The sequence below is a fragment of the Eleutherodactylus coqui genome, chromosome 8 (genome assembly GCF_035609145.1).
Source record: "Eleutherodactylus coqui strain aEleCoq1 chromosome 8, aEleCoq1.hap1, whole genome shotgun sequence".
In the NCBI taxonomy this organism is placed as follows: Eukaryota; Metazoa; Chordata; class Amphibia; order Anura; family Eleutherodactylidae; genus Eleutherodactylus; species Eleutherodactylus coqui.
In genome coordinates, this window is record NC_089844.1 from 69,595,797 (window position 1) to 69,615,861 (window position 20,065).

General features: G+C 42.3%; 1 protein-coding gene and 1 long non-coding RNA gene across 2 annotated transcripts in view; one reads left to right on the plus strand and one right to left on the minus strand.

Annotated features, from left to right (window-relative positions):
- LOC136576482 (uncharacterized) overlaps positions 1-11,040 on the minus strand; it is a 36,279-nt gene extending 25,239 nt beyond the window's left edge. Inside the window, exons 1-2 of the long non-coding RNA XR_010786377.1 lie at positions 10,989-11,040; positions 2,863-2,987 (exon numbers count right to left, since the gene is read on the minus strand). This is a non-coding gene — a long non-coding RNA (uncharacterized lncRNA). The remainder of the gene's footprint in view (positions 1-2,862; positions 2,988-10,988) is intronic.
- Positions 1-20,065, plus strand: part of PDE11A (phosphodiesterase 11A) — a 472,505-nt gene that overhangs the window by 263,078 nt on the left and 189,362 nt on the right. Inside the window, exon 5 of the mRNA XM_066575784.1 lies at positions 4,788-4,852. Coding sequence (XP_066431881.1) covers positions 4,788-4,852 — 65 coding nt within the window. The remainder of the gene's footprint in view (positions 1-4,787; positions 4,853-20,065) is intronic.

Here is a 20,065-nt window from a genome sequence, read left to right on the forward strand (position 1 = left end):
TACTCAAACAAGTAATAGATCTTAATAGCAAGTGATCTGCTTCATTGGCAGCTTCAGAGGATGGTGTTTCTTTCCTTCTGCAACTCATACGCAGCCCCCGGACACCTGGTATACGCTGACACGTAGGGTGCCCCGGACACATGGTATACGCTGAGGAGCTGGGAGGGCAAGATACTGGCTTGTCATGGCAGCACTTACCATGCTCCCTCTCGGAGGGACGCATGCAGCCAAGGCCAGGGTAGCCCTGGGCCTCCTCCGGACACCCCTAGGATAGGGATGCCCACTAGATGGTAGAACAGGGAAACAGTTTGTCACAGGTGATGCTGCCGCTCCAGTACATGCCAGAATGAACTCTGGCAGAGAATAAAGTGAGCCACAAACAGATAAGAAGTACCTCGGGTCTCTGGGAACAGTCAGGGCCTGGAATAACTTTACTGGGCAAACTTCAACAGTACAAGGCACAATTTACAGCATTGACAGTGCAGGAAATTAATAGACTTGAACTGTAGTACTTCCATACAGTAATCCAGACTTCAGAAGACCCATGCATGAACAATAGACTTAAGAGTACCTCCACCCAGTGATCGCAGACTTCACGATGGCTGGTTGTGAAAGACAAATGGGTGTATCTCTACGTGGTGATCCACTAGCTCCCGATGCCCGCGTAAGAAAATATGACGTAGATAGTACCTCTGCACTGGGCCTTGAAAAGCACTCTCACGGTTGCTCTTGCTCTGCTTAGGTGGGGCTCACTCCTTCCTCATTACATGTACATCCAAGCTGGGAAAACCTCTCCTTCTCTTCCATGCTTCACTACATGAAAGTTAACCCTTTCCAATCCACTGTCTGACGTCTGAAGGCATTATGATTTAAGGCTGTACAGCTGTGATGTTAGAAAACGTCCATCAGGGTTTTCTTACTGTATATTGCCAGCCTCTCTGCTGTTGGAGCCTATCCAACATGTCACCTCATGCAGTACTGGCTTTAGCCAGCATATAGCGCTGTTTTATAACGGCAGAAAAGGAGTAAGCCCCTAGGAAAACCAGGCTACAAATTGGATTTGAAAGGGTTAAAGGTACCCCCCTGTAGCTGGAGCTCTTGAATAGGGCTCCCACTCTCAAGCACTCCTATTTATACTCTCAATCATACCATGTGACAGGACATAGATTGATACATTCACAGGCAGTCTCCAAGCTTTGCAAACACTTAGGGCTCATGTCCACGGGCAAAAGAAGAATTAAAATCCGCAGCAGATTTTAACTCTTCTCCTGCCCGCGGATCCGCACCCCATAGGGATGCATTGACCACCCGCGGGGTAGATAAATACCCGCGGATGGTCAATAAAAGTGATTTTAAAAAAAAATGGAACATGAAAAAATCTGGACCATGCTCCATTTTCGTGCGGGTCTCCTGCGGGGACGGCTCCCGCAGGCTTCTATTGAAGCCTATGGAAGCCGTCCGGATCCGCGGGAGACCTAAAATAGGAATTTAAAAGAATTTACTCATCCGGAGCGGGCGGGGAAAGTCTTCTCTTCCTCACGGCCGGATCTTTCTTGCTTCGGCTTGGCGGATGTGCCCGGCGCATGCGCGCGGCATGTCGGCGACGTGCCGCCGGTGTGACGAGTTCATCCGCCGGCCGAAAAAGAAGATCCGGCCGTGAGGAAGAGAAGACTTTCCCCGCCCGCTCCGGATGAGTAAATTCTTTTAAATTCCTATTTTCAGCGCTCATGTCCGCGGGGCAGGAGGGACCCGCTGCAGATTCTCCATGTAGAATCCGTAGCGGGCCTGATTTTCCCCGTGGACATGAGGCCTTAAACTCTTACTTGCTGTAGCTGTGCAATACACATAACAGAATGACAAGACAGTTTTGCACAGAGCATCTACATAAGACATACGTGTATGACATTATGGAGGGGGCCAGGAAAGTATGTTCTGGGCCACTACACATAGATATAATTGTATCCTACCCCCGTTATCATGTTGAATCCTGGACCAGATTTTCAGAGATTTGCTCCTCCTGGTTGTATAAACCTAGCTCTAAGATAAAACTAATATTAAATAATTCGGAACAATGGGCAAATTAGATGGGACACTTGTTCTTTTCTTGAAATCACATCTACTTAAGGCCTCCCTCACACAGACGTTTTTGTACAGCGTTTACCGCTGCCTTTTCAGCGCTGCGCTAAACGCTGTACAAAGCTCCTATTCATTTTAATGGGGCTGCTCACACAAGCGTCAAAATGCTGTGCTTTGACAGAGATGCCTGTTCTATCTTTGGCCGTTTTCAGACCTGCATCGCCCATTGAAATGAATGGGCTGCGGTTTCAGTGTTGCTGAAAACGTTGCATAATTTGGTACCATGTCTTTGGCAGCGCTAAACGCCAGCGCTAGCTGCACTACCAAAAAAAAAAAGGAATACTCACCTAGCTGCTGCTGTCTGGGACTCTCCAGGGCTCCATGTAGGATCCTGGCCACTTGTCAAGCTGACAGAGGATCTTTTGCTAGAGACGGGGTTTGAATTCCCCACCTCCCAGCAAGAGATTGCTCTGATTGGCTGAGTGAGAGCCGGCGCAGCGGTGCCGGGGACCTGACGGCACCTGCTAGGTGAGTATTGATTTTTAATTTTTTTTCAGCATCCTTGGCTGCATTTTCATCTGTGCTGAAAACGCAGCCAAAATGCTGGCATAACACATGCCAGCGCTGCTGAAACCGGGCGGAATCTGCAGTGGACACAGCAATGAAAAATACTGTGTTTCTCCAAACGTATGTGTGAGGGAGGCCTTAAAGAGCCACTCTGGTGAAAAATTGTTCCCATTCATTATGTAACTAGTCCTTCAAAATAATATAATTCAGTAGTATTACCTTGTTCTTTTCTATCTGAATATTCCTGGACTTCTTCTCCTCCAGTGGGTCTTCTCATTATGGCCACCTTGGAATTACTTGTCTCACGTTCTCTCAGGAAGTCACTTTTCCAGTCACCAGAATTCCTGTATTATGAAAATACATGAACTGCACCATACAGGCTGTACTTCACAGGGGCACAGAAACTCTCATTATGTATGTTATCACAAAGTTATAATGAAGGAGGTGACAGTTAATTCTCAGTGGCTGTATACTTATGGTCTGTAGTAGAGATGAGCAAGTATACTCGCTAAGGCACATTACTCGAGTGAGTAGTGCCTTAGCTGAGTATCTCCCCGCTCGTCTCTAAAGATTCGGGGGCCAGCGGGGGTGACAGGTGAGTTGCGGCGGGGAGCCGGGGGGAGAGAGAGAGATCTCCCCCACCCCCCCACCCCCCGCTCCTCCCTTCCTCCCCGCTCTCCCCCGCCGCTCCCTGGCCCCCAAATCTTTAGAGACGAGCGGCTAAGGCACTACTCACTCGAGTAATGTGCCTTAGCGAGTATACTCGCTCATCTCTAGTCTGTAGCTTATTTAGAATAAATATAGATGGTAATGATAATCACACATTCTTCCAGCAGGCAGGGCTGATATTGGCTCCAGCTGGTTATGTCTTGCTGTTTAGATTTTGCTTGCACAACATACAGCAAGAGAAAACAGGGAAAAATCTAAAATCCCAACATGGAGTATCAGACAGGAGGCTGCCCTGCATGGAAGGGAGTGCAATATACATAGGAGATGTGCAGAGTGTGACAGACAGGCGATGATTGAAAAAATGTGTCACTGGAGTGGCCCTTTAAATAATAATGTTTGATATAAGTGATATTATCAAGTGCTACATTTCATACTGTAAATGCAATGGGTTAGTTATATTACACCCTTCTGTTATTTTTGACAATGGCCTGAAGGCTCCTAGTTACATTGTGACTTCACAGGCCATAGAATAGCAAAAAAAAACTCATTTGGAGCCACTCATAAGTTGCTGGGGATAATAAATGATTAGAATGTATTATTGGGGTGACCTATGTGCAGAATCATAAAAGCATAATTTATTATGTAATTAAAAGTGCATATTCTGTATTGATGAAAGGGCCCAAAACTTATCCCAGTGCGCACCAGTCCTACGCTGATTCTGGTTATAGTTAGGTACTGTATATGATCTCTAATTGTAATTAGTATGTTGATCATATAAATTGTTGCCAATCAAAATATTTTACGATTTGATCAAAGTGTGGAAGGCCATACTTTTAGGTTGTTGAACAGGCCAGAGAACTGGGCAAAGAGGGATGATGAGGGCTGCAGAAAGATAGATCCTTTCAATACAGCTAAAAATTCTGCACTTGCTTCTATACTGTACCATCTCTGGAGTCGAGTCACATTATTAGGACCACCAGCTAATTTCCAGAGTAACTGCCGTGAGCCGCACAGACAGCAGCTAGACGAGCTGGGAGTGACTCAATAAGGTGCTGGTAAGTTATCTCAGGAGTCTAGAGCCATGCTAACTGCAGTGCAGCTCGCTTTTGCTGGAGGGTACATGAGGGAGGATCCATAGAGCGAACATGATGATCGAGATATGGTGCAGAGGTGTTACGTGAAGCTCCTGCACCCCAATGCAAACTCTATAATGCTTTATTTATAGTACTGGGCTCCCTATATGGAGAAGAGAGGCCTTATGGGCCCCCCAAGGCTCCTGGGCCCGGGTGCAACTGCATCCCCTATACGTAGTGGGTTCATTTGAAAGATTAGCGTTAAAAATATCTCAAGGAGTAAATGGGAAACTACTTGTTTGAAATAGTATGCTCAACCCCACAGTGGTGAAGTCAGCCTAATGCAGCTAGCAGAACAATAGTGATGTAATAATAGTAATCATGATTTATTTTTCATTGTAGGTGGTGAAATTTACCAAATCCTTTGAGTTACTTTCTCCTAAATGTAGTGCTGATGCGGAGAGCAGGTAAGGCCTATTGGTTCTATGCAATGTGTAGTGAACGTATTATGGTGGGCTCTATAGACATGATTTAAAGTGTATTGGGCAGTAGTGAGTCAGTCCTGCTGTGCAGTAACCAATCTATATATGTAGTTGATGAGATACAGAGTCCGTATACCAGGAGCTACCCAAAAGGTAAGGCTGAGATAGTTGTCGGATAGCCGTGTGCCCAGATGCTCCTGAAATACATGCGTGTTCAGCTAGGTTGCCCCTTCTCAGCTGAAATGGGAAACCAGCAACTGTTTCTGCTGAGGCTGTTGTGTTTTTTTTTGTTTTTTTTTCTCCCCCTTCCATCTTCAGAAAACTCAGAACGAATTCGGGTGAAAATAAAGCATTTTACATGTATTCATAAAAAAGTTTGCAAAAGCTTTAATTATACAATTTTGGCCCATCGTACGTTTGTTTTTGTTTTTACTTGTAAATCAGATGCAAAATCAAAGACATTTGTGTGGAAAAATCGCAGTCAAAAAATTGCTTCAATATTGCATAAAAAATCAGTCCTATTTTTTTTTCAGGGCTGAATAAAACACCCTTGTGAATATAGTTTACACTGTTCGCATAACTCCCATGTTATGGTAACCGTGTTGTACGCTGTGCTACGTTGTTTCCTTCACATCCATTTACCTCAGTTGGAGTTTCGGAAGTATTTAAGGCTGCCACCTCGGCTGTTTCCGTAACACCCGATTAGGTAACTTGGAAGCCGATTCATCTCAGCCATGATATGTTGAGATGGGACAACCCATTTTAATGGAAGCTGTATAGATCTAAATGCCATGAGCGCTACCTGGTGGTAGCTACAGGTACTGTAGTCAGAATGTTTTAACTTGTCTGTAATGATAGGAAAGGAAATGGATCTGTGAATTTACAGTAGAATGGGAAAAAATAGTGATCTGCGCGACTTCAAGCAACATCTGGTCGTCGGTATTAGACTAGCTGGGACCAGTATTTCAAAAACTGCCAACCTTTTAGGATAATCTCATGCAATGGTGTAGAAAGTATACCGAGAATGCTGTTAACAAAAAAAAAAATTCAGCAAAAGGGGATGCTGTGGATGTAAATCACTCATCGATGAAAGGGGTCAGAGGAGGATGTCAAGAATTGTTCCGATGAACATGTCAGATTAATCCAAATTTCTGTTGCACCATACTGATGGGAGGGTCACAATTTAGTGCAAGCAGCATGAATGGATGACCCCTTTGTGTCAGCTGCTTAGAGCATGTCCGTACCTCATCTAATTCGTGACAACTGCAAAAAGCTTCCTGTCCGCATGGGTCAATATTCCTGCAGAACTATCTCAACACCTAGTGGAATCTATGCTGCAACGCTCTACTAGATGGGTCTCTAATAAAGTAGCCACTGAATGCATACTATGAAATGAATTGGCACACGAGTTGAGATTTGCTATGGGGTCCATTGTGTACATCCTGTCCTATCTCCTAACTCTCATGATTGACTGATCCCCGGAATGAGGCTAAACCAAGAAGTATTCACCACTAATCTATCAGGGTTAATAACGATGTAGACGTCTTCCATTAGCGTTCTCTCACCTACATTGTAGCAGCGACTCCCGCTTCTGAAGAGCGCTTCTCTGCTTTGTTTTCATGATGTTACACAAAATGTGAGCACTCATTGATTTCCATTACAAAACTGAAAAAGGGCTTCTAAAATATTTATATGTTTTTGTTCTGTCAGACTGCTAAGTACTTCCAGAATGTGCTGTACCCAGGATAATGAAAAGTGGCTACATGTGAGAACAAATGAAATTCCCAGCGCGTTCAGTTACATAAACATTGGTATGGAGGAACGTTAAGGAGTATCCTGCATGGCGCAAAAACTAGACCGGTAGACAGAGATGCAGAAATCGTTTTTTGTATAGCACCAACTTATTCTGCAGCGCTTTGGAAGTCAGGGAAAAGATAGACAAAATAAGTCATGACATACGGTATAAGGGCTCATGCCCACGGGCGTGTCAGATTCTGCATGCGGGAGCCCGCAGCGGAATCCAGCCCTGCCCGCGGTTGAGGACCCTGCTTACTTGTCCGGGTCTTCTTTTTTTCTCTACCGCAGAACTGCCGCACGGTGTGCCTGCGCACAGGCGCAGTAGGGTTTTTGTTTTTTAAGTCCTGCTTTCACACAGAATCCGCGGCCTGTCCGCAATGTCAATTGCTGATGGGACGCGAATCGGACTGCTTCCGTCGACTTCAATGGAAGCCGTCCGTGTGGAACCGGAATGAAATGGAGCATGCTGCGATTTGATTTCCGCACCCAAAGGTCCGCAAATCAAATCCGCATGCTTTAATTCATTTGTGGACGGCTTGAACTGCGGATCATCCGTAATTCTAATCTGCCCGTGGATATTGGGCCTTAACCCTTTCCAATCCACTGTCTGACGTCTTCAAACATTCTGATTGAAGGCTGTACAGCTCTGAAATGGGAGAACGTCCGGCAGGGTATTCTTACTGTATATTACTGGACGCTCTGTTGTCAGGGGCCTCTCCAGCAGTACTGGCTCTAGGCAGCAGATGGTGCCATTGTATAATGCTAGAAAGAGAAAACCCTCTAGGAAACCCTGAATCCAAAATTGGATAGCAAACAGTTAAACTGATGCAAGGCTTGAACAAAAGGGGTGAGGGCCCTGCTCGCAAGCACTCACAGACTCCTGTTAAGCTACCTGTAGATAGATGGGTTGGTTAACCTGTATGTATCCACACAATCCTGTATCTATTACATCACTAGAACCAGGGTGGTAATAGCCCACTAAATTAAAGGACCCTTTGATGTGCTGGAGGCTCTGAAACAATAATGCGTATTAAGGTTGTACACAAGAAAAGCCTATTTGGAGGTGACTTTGGAATAAATCACCTGACACTATATAGTCTATTTCTTATATATATTATATTAAGTCATGGTCTGTTTCCTATTGATTAACATATTTGTCCTTATTTATGCAATTAGAAGTGGACATATACACAGACATTAGAAGTACTGTATGTATTTTGTTAGGATTGAACATTTCACATATAATAAGTATACAGCCATGCAATCCATAGGCAAACTTTAATAGTTCACTATCCTACCAAAAGTAATCGAAAACCTGAGCAAGAATCAAAAGTAGTTTTTATTTACATACGTTAATACTCAGTGGGGCTCCTTTGGCCCTAATGACATCAGACACTCTCTGTGGCATACTTTCTACTGATGTTTGATACACTTAAGCAGTTTCTTACCTACATTCATCCTGCGAACTTCTGGCGAATTCTCTCAAAGAAGATGCATCAGCCTGTCTACAATGGTGTAAGGAACGTCGTCATTGGACAGTTGGGCAATGAAAGCACATTCTATGGACTGATGAATCGCACTACTGCATCTTCAAATCAGATGGATGTACCTGGGTGTGAAGAAGCTTGGGAAACGCCTGTTGCCTGAGTGTCTTGTGCCAACAGTTAAGTATGGCGGAGTTTCCATAATGATCGGGATGTTTTACATGGTATGGTCTCTGTCTGTTGTTTATAGAGTCAAGAACCAAGAACACAGATGTACTTTGACATTGTAGACGATAATGTGCTGCCAACAATGTGTCATTAATTGGTCAGCAATACTTCCAACAGCATGCCTAATCACAAATGTTTGTTTTACGTTGGTTTGCGCTTATGGATGTTCCATGATTGGACTGGACAGAGTCCCAACCTGAATCCTACTGAACATTTTTTGACAAACTGGAATGTCTGATCTGGAAATATGAACAGTGTCCATCTGCCATCTTTGAGAGAACTCTGCAAGCATTTACAGGATGAATGGAGGGAAATACCAGCTGAAGCGTATCAAACATTAGTAGAAAGTATGCCATGGAGAGTATCTGCACTAAGTATTAACATATGTAAATAAATACTACTTTTGATGTTTGTTCAGCTGTCCAATTACTTTTGGTAGGATAGTGGGCTATATTGGGGAGTTAGGTGACTTTCAATGTAAACTTTTATTATATTGATTGACCTATCCTCGGGATAGGTTATATCAATAGTGGGTCTGTGGGGTTCTACTGCTAGGGATCCTGGGTGATTGGCTGTTTGCTGGCTTGCTGTCAGCTTACTGGAATCAGATGGAGCTATCACCAGGGGGAATACCTGAAGGCTCAGGGGCCCGGGTGCAAAAGTCCAGCGTGAGCCCTAACGTCCCGTACCCATACCTAAACCATGCTGCATATAGCTGCAAAACGAATTTCCATACATGATCTGGCCTCTTGGCACAATCTTCGTAAACGTGACTTCTTTACTGCACTACATGAAAATTTGTTTGTAGCCCCGTAGGCCACTGTCACACACGTGCCTTTTTACTGCTATTGGCACAGTGTCTTGAGCTCTCTGCTAACCGCGGTACAAAACTCATTGATTTTAATGGGGTTACTCATACTGGCGCTCGAACGCGGTGTTTCTAACACCGTGATTTTTGAGAGCTGACTGTTCTACTTTTGCTTTTCAGGGTTTTTAAATCCCCTACTCACCTATCACAATGATGGGGTGCATTAAAAAGCGCTGTCATACTCTGTACCATGTGTTGAAAATCGCCGTTGCAAATTGTGGTGATAATGGCACGATTTTGAGTGTATTTTCTGAACACGTGTGTGTGAGAGAGGCCTTAGGGTGTTTCACGTTTTTTGTTAAACTTTTTAACCAGAATTAAGAAAAACACATTAAAAAAACTGCATGCGGTATTCAAAGAACACACATTGTTTTTAAGAGACTGCATACGCTATTAAAAACCGCATGTGTTTTGGATGCATTTTTTAATTGCGTGTAAGGCCTAATGCACATTGGCGTATTTGCACTGTGGGATCCAGAGCTCCAGATCCCTTAGCGAATACAGCCCATAGGAAATGCATTGAAAAATGCATTTCCATGCCTATGAGCGGAAATCAACTGCGATATTCCGCTAGCGGGGTGGATATCGCGACATGTCCTATTTCAGTGCGAGCCTCTCACAGGCCGTGACAGGTAAGCCAGAGGTCACTGCTGGGGCACAGGTTCGCATCCCGCTGTTAGGATCTCGCAGTCGGAATCTGACCTGGCCATCTGCATTCGGCCTAAAGTGTGCAATTATATACAGGGAGATGTATAACTTATACGATAGATAGGTAGATAGGTTGATAGGTTGATAGGTAGGTAGGTAGGTAGGTAGATGGTAGATAGATATTAGATAGATAGATATTAGATAGATAGATATTAGATAGATATTAGATATTAGATAGATATTAGATATTAGATAGATATTAGATATTAGATAGATATTAGATATTAGATAGATATTAGATATTAGATAGATATTAGATATTAGATAGATATTAGATATTAGATAGATATTAGATAGATATTAGATAGATAGATAGATATTAGATAGATATTAGATAGATGTTAGATGTTAGATGTTAGATGTTAGATGTTAGATGTTAGATGTTAGATGTTAGATGTTAGATGTTAGATGTTAGATGGATAGATATTAGATAGATAGATAGATATTAGATATTAGATATTAGATAGATAGATATTAGATATTAGATAGATAGATAGATATTAGATAGATAGATAGATATTAGATAGATAGATAGATATTAGATATTAGATAGATAGATAGATATTAGATATTAGATAGATAGATAGATAGATAGATAGATAGATATTAGATAGATAGATAGATATTAGATAGATAGATAGATATTAGATAGATAGATAGATATTAGATATTAGATAGATAGATATTAGATATTAGATAGATAGATATTAGATATTAGATAGATAGATATTAGATATTAGATAGATAGATATTAGATATTAGATAGATAGATATTAGATATTAGATAGATAGATATTAGATATTAGATAGATAGATATTAGATATTAGATAGATAGATATTAGATATTAGATAGATAGATAGATATTAGATATTAGATAGATAGATAGATATTAGATATTAGATAGATAGATAGATATTAGATAGATAGATAGATAGATATTAGATAGATAGATAGATAGATAGATAGATATTAGATAGATAGATAGATAGATAGATAAACAAAGAGATAGATGAGATAGACAGACACATACATACCCGGGACCACTTCTCTGTGTGAGGAGAGCAGCAGGGCAGGGGCCGCCGTACACTGTGTTTCTATTAGCAAGGTGATGATATCACCCTGCTCAGCTCCCTGCCGTGCCGCCCCCCTCCTCCTGTGCTTCGGACTGTCGCTCTGTCTGCCTCGCAAAAGCAATCACGCGGCTGACCGTGTGACCAGGCAGGAATGCACTGCATGTGCACTTGTATATGGTGGAGGGCAGCCTCTGGGCCCCTCAGCACAGGGGTCGGGTCGCTATTGCGACCCCGGCAACACCTGACTGTGCACCTATGGCTGTTACCACTGCAGCGCCCTGGTTCAGTACTGCAGGCACACTTCTATTGAATTAAATCTCAGCTGTGCTTGTAGTAACAAACTGAACCACTGCAATACGAACAATGCTATCTGCCTCCAGTGCTGTCATCTCTGAAACAGGCCCAGGGATCAGCTGATTGGTGGGGATCCCAAGCAGCAGACACCCACCGATCAACTATTGGTGACCTGAGGGTAGATCATCAATAACAAAAGTACCGGAGAACCTCTTTAATTGAAAAATGAATGTACCTAAGAATAAAACCAGGGCAGAAACTTAAACAATAGCTATGGCCAACAGCTATTCCTATTGACTCCCAGGTAAATATGCGCACTCAGGCGGACTTGCTGGGTTTTTCAATGAACAGAACTAGACAAAGACCCCTTCGGGCAGTGGGTTATCTCTGCAGGAACAAAGGATTGAATATATCAAAAACCAAATACTCCATACACACATGGTTGTCTGAGCTTGCCAAAATCTCATGAGATTCAACTTACTGTACCTAATGCGTATGGGCACCCTTAGACATACAGTAACAATGGACTTTGGTTTTGTTATAACGCAGAAGATTTAGGAGGTCCCAATGAGTTGAGTACAGTGGAAAATAATGTAATAAAAAAAATCTCTGCTTCGTAAGACTTCACAGGTTTTGCAAAGTGATAAACCTGAAGCTGTTTTCAAATTCTGCAGGGTCATTAATAAATCCTGCGTGCAGAAATACTGCAGAAGAGAAGTACTGGGTGAAAATGTTCAAATGTGGTTTTTATAAATGTCTCCCATGTGGGATCCCGGTCTGGTGGTGTGCCGGGTCTGAGGAGCAATAGGAAAAGTGCTGTTAGTTTCTGTTCTATTTACCTTTCCATAAGTACAAGATCACTGTTCTGGCTGTGGGCAGTAAATGCTCCCTGTCTGATTGTTACTGCTATTTTCTTTTATGAGTATAATAAACTACAGTAGTAAATATGTCCGTGCAACCAAATATTGCTGGGAAATGTGAAACGTGGCCCAGGAAATCCTTAGGAAGATTTGACATCATAATGACATCACAGATAGAGATGAGCGAGTATACAAGGATTGCCACATTAGCTCCCCTTTATGTCATAAATACAGAGAATGCACAAGAGGCTCATATTTTGTCTCTCATGCATTTCTTTGCAGCCGTTTCAGAAAGAACATTCTGTGACTAGAGATGAGCGAGTATACTCGCTAAGGCAGATTACTCGAGCGAGTAGTGCCTTAGCCGAGTATCTCCCCGCTCGTCTCTAAAGATTCGGGGGCCGGCGCCGCAGGAGGGAGAGAGGGAGACAGCGATCTCCCCTCTGATCCTCCTCGCCGCTCCCCGCCCCCCGTCGGCCCCCGAATCTTTAGAGACGAGCGCGGAGATACTTGGCTAAGGCACTACTCGCTCGAGTAATGTGCCTTAGCGAGTATACTCGCTCATCTCTAGTCACAGAATGTTCTTTCTGAAACGGCTGCAAAGAAATGCATGAGAGACAAAATATGAGCCTCTTGTGCATTCTCTGTATTTATGACATAAAGGGGAGCTAATGTGGCAATCCTTGTTCATTGCATAGTGTTATCCTACTGATCTATCCCACATTACAGGCTCCTGTTTATGATGGTCTCTCAATGCAATTTCGAGCAGCGATTTTGAATGCATGTCACAGCACTTGACATCACTTTTTAACCCCTTAGTGATGGTCGCATTGCCTTTTTACATCCTAGCTAAGTGGGCTCTAATCCACAGGGACGAAAAAATATGCTTCCTCTGAGGATTAAAGCCACATGGGCTGTGGACGTGACCACTCCATGCTGGCGGAGATAGTAGACAGCCTGGAGCTGTCATGGGGGGCTGCTGGAGGCGCTGATCACTAATGGACAGTGCCGATCGCATTAAAGTGAAAAAAAGTCAGTTTTAGCTCCCCGTATGGATCGCATCCATGAGGAGCGCTGAAACTACTCATCCATGTCCTGAAACGATCTGGTCCGAAAAAGACCTTCGGCTGTGTTCTGCGCATGCGCGTCAAAGGAAATATATTGACGCATGTGCAGAAGACTTGATTGTCGCAGGACATTTGAAATCTCCTGGTAAGGGATGTCCCAGGGATCGTGATCCAATGCATAGCGGTGATCACGGAAAAGTTAAATAAAGTTAGTTTCACCTTTTCTCGTGGATCGTATCTATCATTCTGACACCTATGAGCCTATACAGTCTTGGCTTAGTGTAGGAAAACAAAGTGCTCCTCAAAATGTTGATAAGTAATGTTAAATTTGTATGTCTTCTAAATGGTTGAACAAAACACCAAAGTTTTTCAAATGTGCACCCATAATAAAGTAAACAGATGGAAATATATAACATTTCCCTGAAAATAATACCTACTCCGAAAATAAGCCCTAGCATGATTTTCAGGATTTTTGAGGATGCAGAATATTTTTTTAGAATTTTGGAGGATACTTGAAATAAAAGCCCTACTCCTAAATTGAGCTCTAGTTTGCAGTCAATAAAAAAGACAATGTAAATAGAGTCCAGGCAGCTATACATGTAAGAAAGTAAAATCTTTTAGAGCAAAAATTAATATAAGACACTGTCTCATTTTGGGGGAAAAGGGTATTTTATCAAAAATTTGTACAGTATGTTTGCACATATTTGAGATATTTCAGTTGAAAATGTGAAAAAATAGCATTTTTTTCAAAATGTTTTCAATTTTGGAGCTTTTAATAAATATTTACAAATTCTATTGGTCTATTTTTACCACCTAAATGAAGTACAATATGTCGTGAAAAAACAATGTCAGAATCCCTTGGATATGCAAAATCTGTACAGAGTTATTCTATGTTAAAGTGACATGTCTGATTTCCAAAATCTTTGGTGGCTTTGTCACAAAGGGGTTAATGCACCTATTATTGTGATGCAGTGCATTAAACGTGAAAGTGCTGAAAAATATTACAGACAGCTCTCGAAAATTGCAGCATTACAAACGCCGCATTCGAATGGAGGTCTAAGAAGACCCATTAAAATCAATGGGAGCGTTGTACTGTAGTTAGTACGGCCTAAAGGCTCCAGAGTACAGACTGCCATAAAAGAGACAGTTAGCTGATGGATCTCCAGCGCTTAAAGGGGTTGTACCAGAATTGTAAGTTACCCACTATCCAAAAGAAAGGGGATAACTTGCGGATTGTCGGGGGTCTCGCCACAAAGAACTCTGCCGGTCTTGAGAACAAAACTCACGCGTCTCACTCTCCTGTCACTACGGGGATTGCTTCTCCCTTGCAATGAAATCACACTGAATGGAGTGCTGGCCAAGCATGTGTGGTCAGCGCTCCATTAACCCCTTAGTGACCAAGCCTGTTTGCACCTTAATGACCAGGCCAAATTTAGAAAATCTGACGTCTCACTTTAACATAGATGTTTTGCATATCCAAGTGATTCTGACATTGTTTTTTTGCCACATATTGTACTTAATTTAGCTGGTAAAAATAGACCAATAGAATTCATGTATATTAATTAAAAGCGCCCAAAGTGGGAAAAATTTTGAAGAAATTGTCTTTTTTTCACATTTTCAATTGCAATATCTCAAATATGTGCAAGCATACTGTACAAGTTTGTCTGACTAAGGAAGAGTAGAGGGAGATAATGACCTCACGCGATCTAGACTCTGTTTCTCTTAATATATCCCAGAACTGCGTTTGCCTTTTTGCTGCTACATCACACTGCTGACTCCTCTTCAGTCTGTGATTTATTAGTATACCCCAATTTTTTTCACATGTGCTGCTGCTTAGCCTTATTCCTTCCTTTCTGTTTGTGCTTTTTTTTTTCATTTTTCTTGCCCAGATGTAAGACTTTGTATTTCTTTAAATTAAATAAGTTAAATACCATTCTGTTAGTGCCGCCCACTGTTCAAGCATTTCTAGCTCTTTTTGAATCGTATCTCTCTTCTCTAGTGTTAGCTATCCCTCCAAGCTTTTTGTCATCAGCAAATTTGATCAGTTTCCCATGTATTCCCTCCTCCAGATCATTTATAAAAAATGTTGAACAACACTGGGCCGAGGACAAAGCCTTGTGGTACCCCACTTGACACATTCTTCCAATTGTATGTGCAGCCATTTATGACCAATCTTTCAGTATGATCACTCAGCCAGTTGTGAATCCACCTAACCGTTGCCTTGTCAATCCTATATTTGGTCATTTTTTTCAATAAGTTTGGTATGAGTTACTTTGTCAAATACTTTACTAAAGTCAAGATATACTATATCCACTGCATTCCCCTTATCAACCCAGAGTTGCTCAAAGATTTTTCCCGGTATAGAAGTCAGGTTCACAGGCCTGTAGTTTCCTGGATCCACCCTCTTTCCTTTTTTTGAAGATAGGGACAACATTCGTCCTTTTCCAATCTTCTGGGACTTCTCCTGTTCTCCATGAATTTTAAAAGATTACGGTGAGTGGTTCAGCAATTGCCTCTGCTGCGTCCTTTAGCATTCTAGGATGTAATTCATCTGAACCTGGAGGCTGGTACTGATCGTACTGTTGGTACTACTTGACCTTTAAGTTAGATGGGATGGTGTACAGGAGTCTTCAAGTCATGTCACAGATTGAACTCTGGGCTTTAATTAGACCATTCCAAGACATTTCCATATTTTCCCTTAACTTCTCTAGTGTAGCTATGGAAGCATGTTTAGGGTCATTGTCCTTGGGGTGATGGGAAGTATTGGGGTTTGCACCACATCTTCCAATGACTGACAAAAAGTTCAGTTCTAGTCTTATCTGATCAGAAAACCTTATTGCGTGCGTCATTTAGTCAGCCACATGCTGTTTTGGGAATGCCAAACATCTTTTCTACTGTGTTGTTTTTTGGGGGTTTTTTTGTAGCTGCACCTCATTTTTTCCATTCTGTTATAATAGTTTAATGGTGCTCCATGGGATATTCAAAGCTTGGGATATTTTTATATAACTCAAGTCTGATCTATACTTCTTCAGAACTTTGTCTCTGACCTGTTTGGGTAGATTCTTAATATTCCTGTTGTGGTGTTGCAGACTTGGGGGCCTTTCAGAAGAGATGTATTTATTCTGACATGTGACACTTTGATTGCAAACAGGAGGCCATCTTCAACGAAGTATGTGAGTTCTGAAGTTAATTTGCTGGGCCAGACCATTTATTTAGGGGCTTTATAACAAAGGGGTAAATACATACGCTATCGCAACTTTTCGGTATTTTTTTAACAAGTTTTTTTCATTCCACTATAACAATTTGGACTATTTTATTAGATTCATTACATAATATCTAAATTAAAATACATTATAATTCCAGGGTGTAATGCAACAAAACAAGAACACCCCCAAGGAAATGGAGGTGAATACTTTTGTAAGGTACTGAAGCACAATGTTGCGTCCTCCGGACCTGCAACCTCAATAACACAAACAAAAAGGCACAACTATGCAAAGGAAACATAAAACTAAGGGGAATTCTCTCCCTATAGTCCCCTAGCCCGGGAGGGGGCCCTGCCTACTCGGCGGACCGATCGCTCTGACAAGTGTTAGCCCGCGCGCATGCCTGTCAGGGAGCCCTAGCACAAAAGAAAGGCAAAACAGTAAACCAAACAAAACAGAAAAGAACTTAGCTAGCATGGAGAGCTTCAGCCAAGATGTGTTGCTCCGTCACTGTCCAAAGGCAACTGAAGTATTGACCAGCACAGGAGATAGTGCTGGCATCATTTAAGTAGGAACCAGGCTACTCAGCACCAGGTGCTGACTGACATTACTCCTGCAGCTACCACACCCCTCAGCTCCCGGAGAAGCAAGGGCACACCCAAAACCTGGTCTGGCCTGCAAGCAAGGTGCAGGCCTCTGAACGGCTGCAACACACAGTATGTGGACAACCCAATTCCATTAGATCAAGAGCCAATTGGTGGCTTTCTGCTCTGGCTCATAGAGTCCATAGATGAAGGCTTTACTCTATGCCCTAATGGAACATATCAGTAGGGCTTGTCCTGATCAGAGACCCCCTTTCATCAATGGCCATGTATGCAATGTTCAGCAACGTACATTATAAACCGAATTTTTCTCAAGAATTAAAAAAAAAAAATTAAAAACCGCAACAAAAACTTAAAGATTTTAATCTCAGCATTTTCTCTTTCTTATAGCAAATCAGCATCAGTGTGGAGGCTTATGAGAGAAAGGAATATAGTTCTGTATAATTAAGGTGTCCTTCCGCTCCTGAGGAAAAACATTTGTCCAGGAACCAGAGAGGAGGAGTTATATTGTCTGGTGCCGTCATTTCACTCTATTCTGCCAGTGATCCACTTGCTCACAGAGCCCCTCTGTGGTCTTCCAAGATGGCTTAGACGCTCCTGTCACTACTTGATGCACACTGTTCATTAATTGTTAGACACTACAAGCAGCAATCGGATTAATAAACGCTGGTCAATCAGTACACTGTGTGCAGCAGGTAGTCTAAGAACCGACACTGCTATTAGGAAAGTAGGAAGTAACCGAATTGACTGTTGGACAAGGTGACAAAAAGGTTTTATAGCCTCTGGTGAACAGCTCATTTTGTGTGATTTGGCCTGTAATTTCTTCCTGGCTGGACAGATGCAATGGCTTGCAAATTTCAGATCTGCAATATTCCCTATTGTCATCTCAATTGCTGTAATGATCAGTACATGGGCATGTTTAACAGGCGGGAATGTCAGACTCTGTCGTATTGCTTTTTCCCTTCTCCTGCAGCCTTGTCCTAATGATGCATTCTCACTGGTCAGCTGTCTTCGTCTCATGCCCCACTAAACGAAATAACAAGTAACGTAATACAGGCAGGAAAATGGCAGATGACGACAAATTTAGTTTTGTCTTCAAACCCCATATCCTTCAATTCTGGCATTTAGAAGGTAGTGTAATATGGAAAAGCTGATGTGACTGAATTCGGTTCTAGACACGGTCTAGATCGCCATGTTTCATAGGATGCAAGCTTCTAATAGATTTTGCTTAGTATAATAGATTTATTGTCAGTTAAACCTTTTATATGTATTTCATGTCTTGCCTTTCATGCCTTTCTATGTAGATTAGTTTTACTCCTGCATGACTAGATCATGTTTAAAAGGAGTATTCCAGGCTTTTACTATTGATGACTTACCCTCCAGTTTGGTCATCAGTAGTTGTTGGTTGGGATCATGAGTGGCGGACCCCCACCAAATCAGGCCTCTGGCCTGCTGTCAATGCAGCAGGTTGGACATCGTCATCGGTGGTCAGCACCGGAAGTGTAATAGCAGGCATCGCTACCATTGATTTCAATGGAAGTGAAGCCGTTCTATTACACTTCTGGGACTAATAATCATAATCGTTCCCTAAAGAAGTCCTATCGGGCCTGGTCAGATATCAGTCACTGCTGGACTCCCCACAGGAGCTGGCTGTGCATGCTGGTAAGGAGTGAGAGCCAAAACTAATGGTTGGTACCGAGCCCATGTTCAACTCCATGCAGAGGAACTTGTGAGCCGCTGCAGTTGGGTCTGGAGATCAACTTTGGGTCTTGTGTGCCGAGTTGGGCGGGCAGCTCAGTATTTGCATAAAAAGTACAACTGGAGAAGAAGTGTCAGGACACGTGGCCCATTGGGAATGGGAAATGAAGGAGAACGTCGGCAATGAGTGTATACACATCAGCTATTTACTCTTCTTCTGTATATGACTTCTGTTCAGTGTGATGCTGTGAGTACAGCCTCATCGTCTGCGCCCCTTCATCTCTGTAACGAAGGAGAAAAAAAGACTCTGCGCTATTGTGGATGGGACTGTCTATCTGTTTCAAAAATCCATTGCCTTTTTCAAGCTCTGAACAATATAACAAATGCACAGCACAGATATATAGACACTCACATATTATGTGCCCGTACATGTGGTAGTTTCTACACAGGGTTTCCCTCCTGTTTGTGATGTCAGAGGAGAACACGTTGCGTCCTCCGATAGCAAGAGCACCTAATATGTAAGTGTATATATATCTGTATATATATGTGTTGTGAATTTGTTATATTACAAATTGTAACCTCCAGTGAAGTGCAGTCGGCCCCTGGCTTTGTAACACCACCGCACAGTCAGCGAAGTTATCACAATACTACATGACAGTTTGCTAAAACTTAGTCACATTCTTTTTAGCGGTTGAGTAAGATGTCAAAATATTATAACAAGTATTTAATTTCACCAATTCTGTAGCTGGTTACTCTTAGGAATTGGTAAAGGGATAACATTAAAACCTTTTGTAGAAAACATTTTCAAATTCAAGCTCCCTCCTTCCCAGTATGTTATCTTTTCTCTATTTTCCGGATACATTCTCACAGGCTGTTTAAAGCTCAAGTTAACACCTCCCAGCTGCAGCTAAAATACTACTTGCTTTGTCTTAGAAGCTCCCGGACCCTCCTTCCACAAGGCTAAGGGTAGAGAAGGTGGAATTCAGAGGAGCTGTCATACTGGGGAAATAGAAACCACCCGAGGTTCTTTGGAAATGTGCTTCTAACAGGACCAACAACCCACGTCCTATCTGTTTTGTCACACCACTCTCCTCGGTTCCACTATTTTTGCTTGGTTATTCATTCACAAAATCTTCAATTAAAAAAAGATGTAAAAGAAAAAATGTCATTAAAATCTCTGTTCTAGATTACTAGATATTGAATCTTAGGCGCTCTCCGTGGTACTGAAGGATATGATGTAATTGATCCTCCTAGTGAAGTAGCTACTTTAACCCATTCCCCCTACTTCCCGCAAAAGGACGTACCCTTACGTAA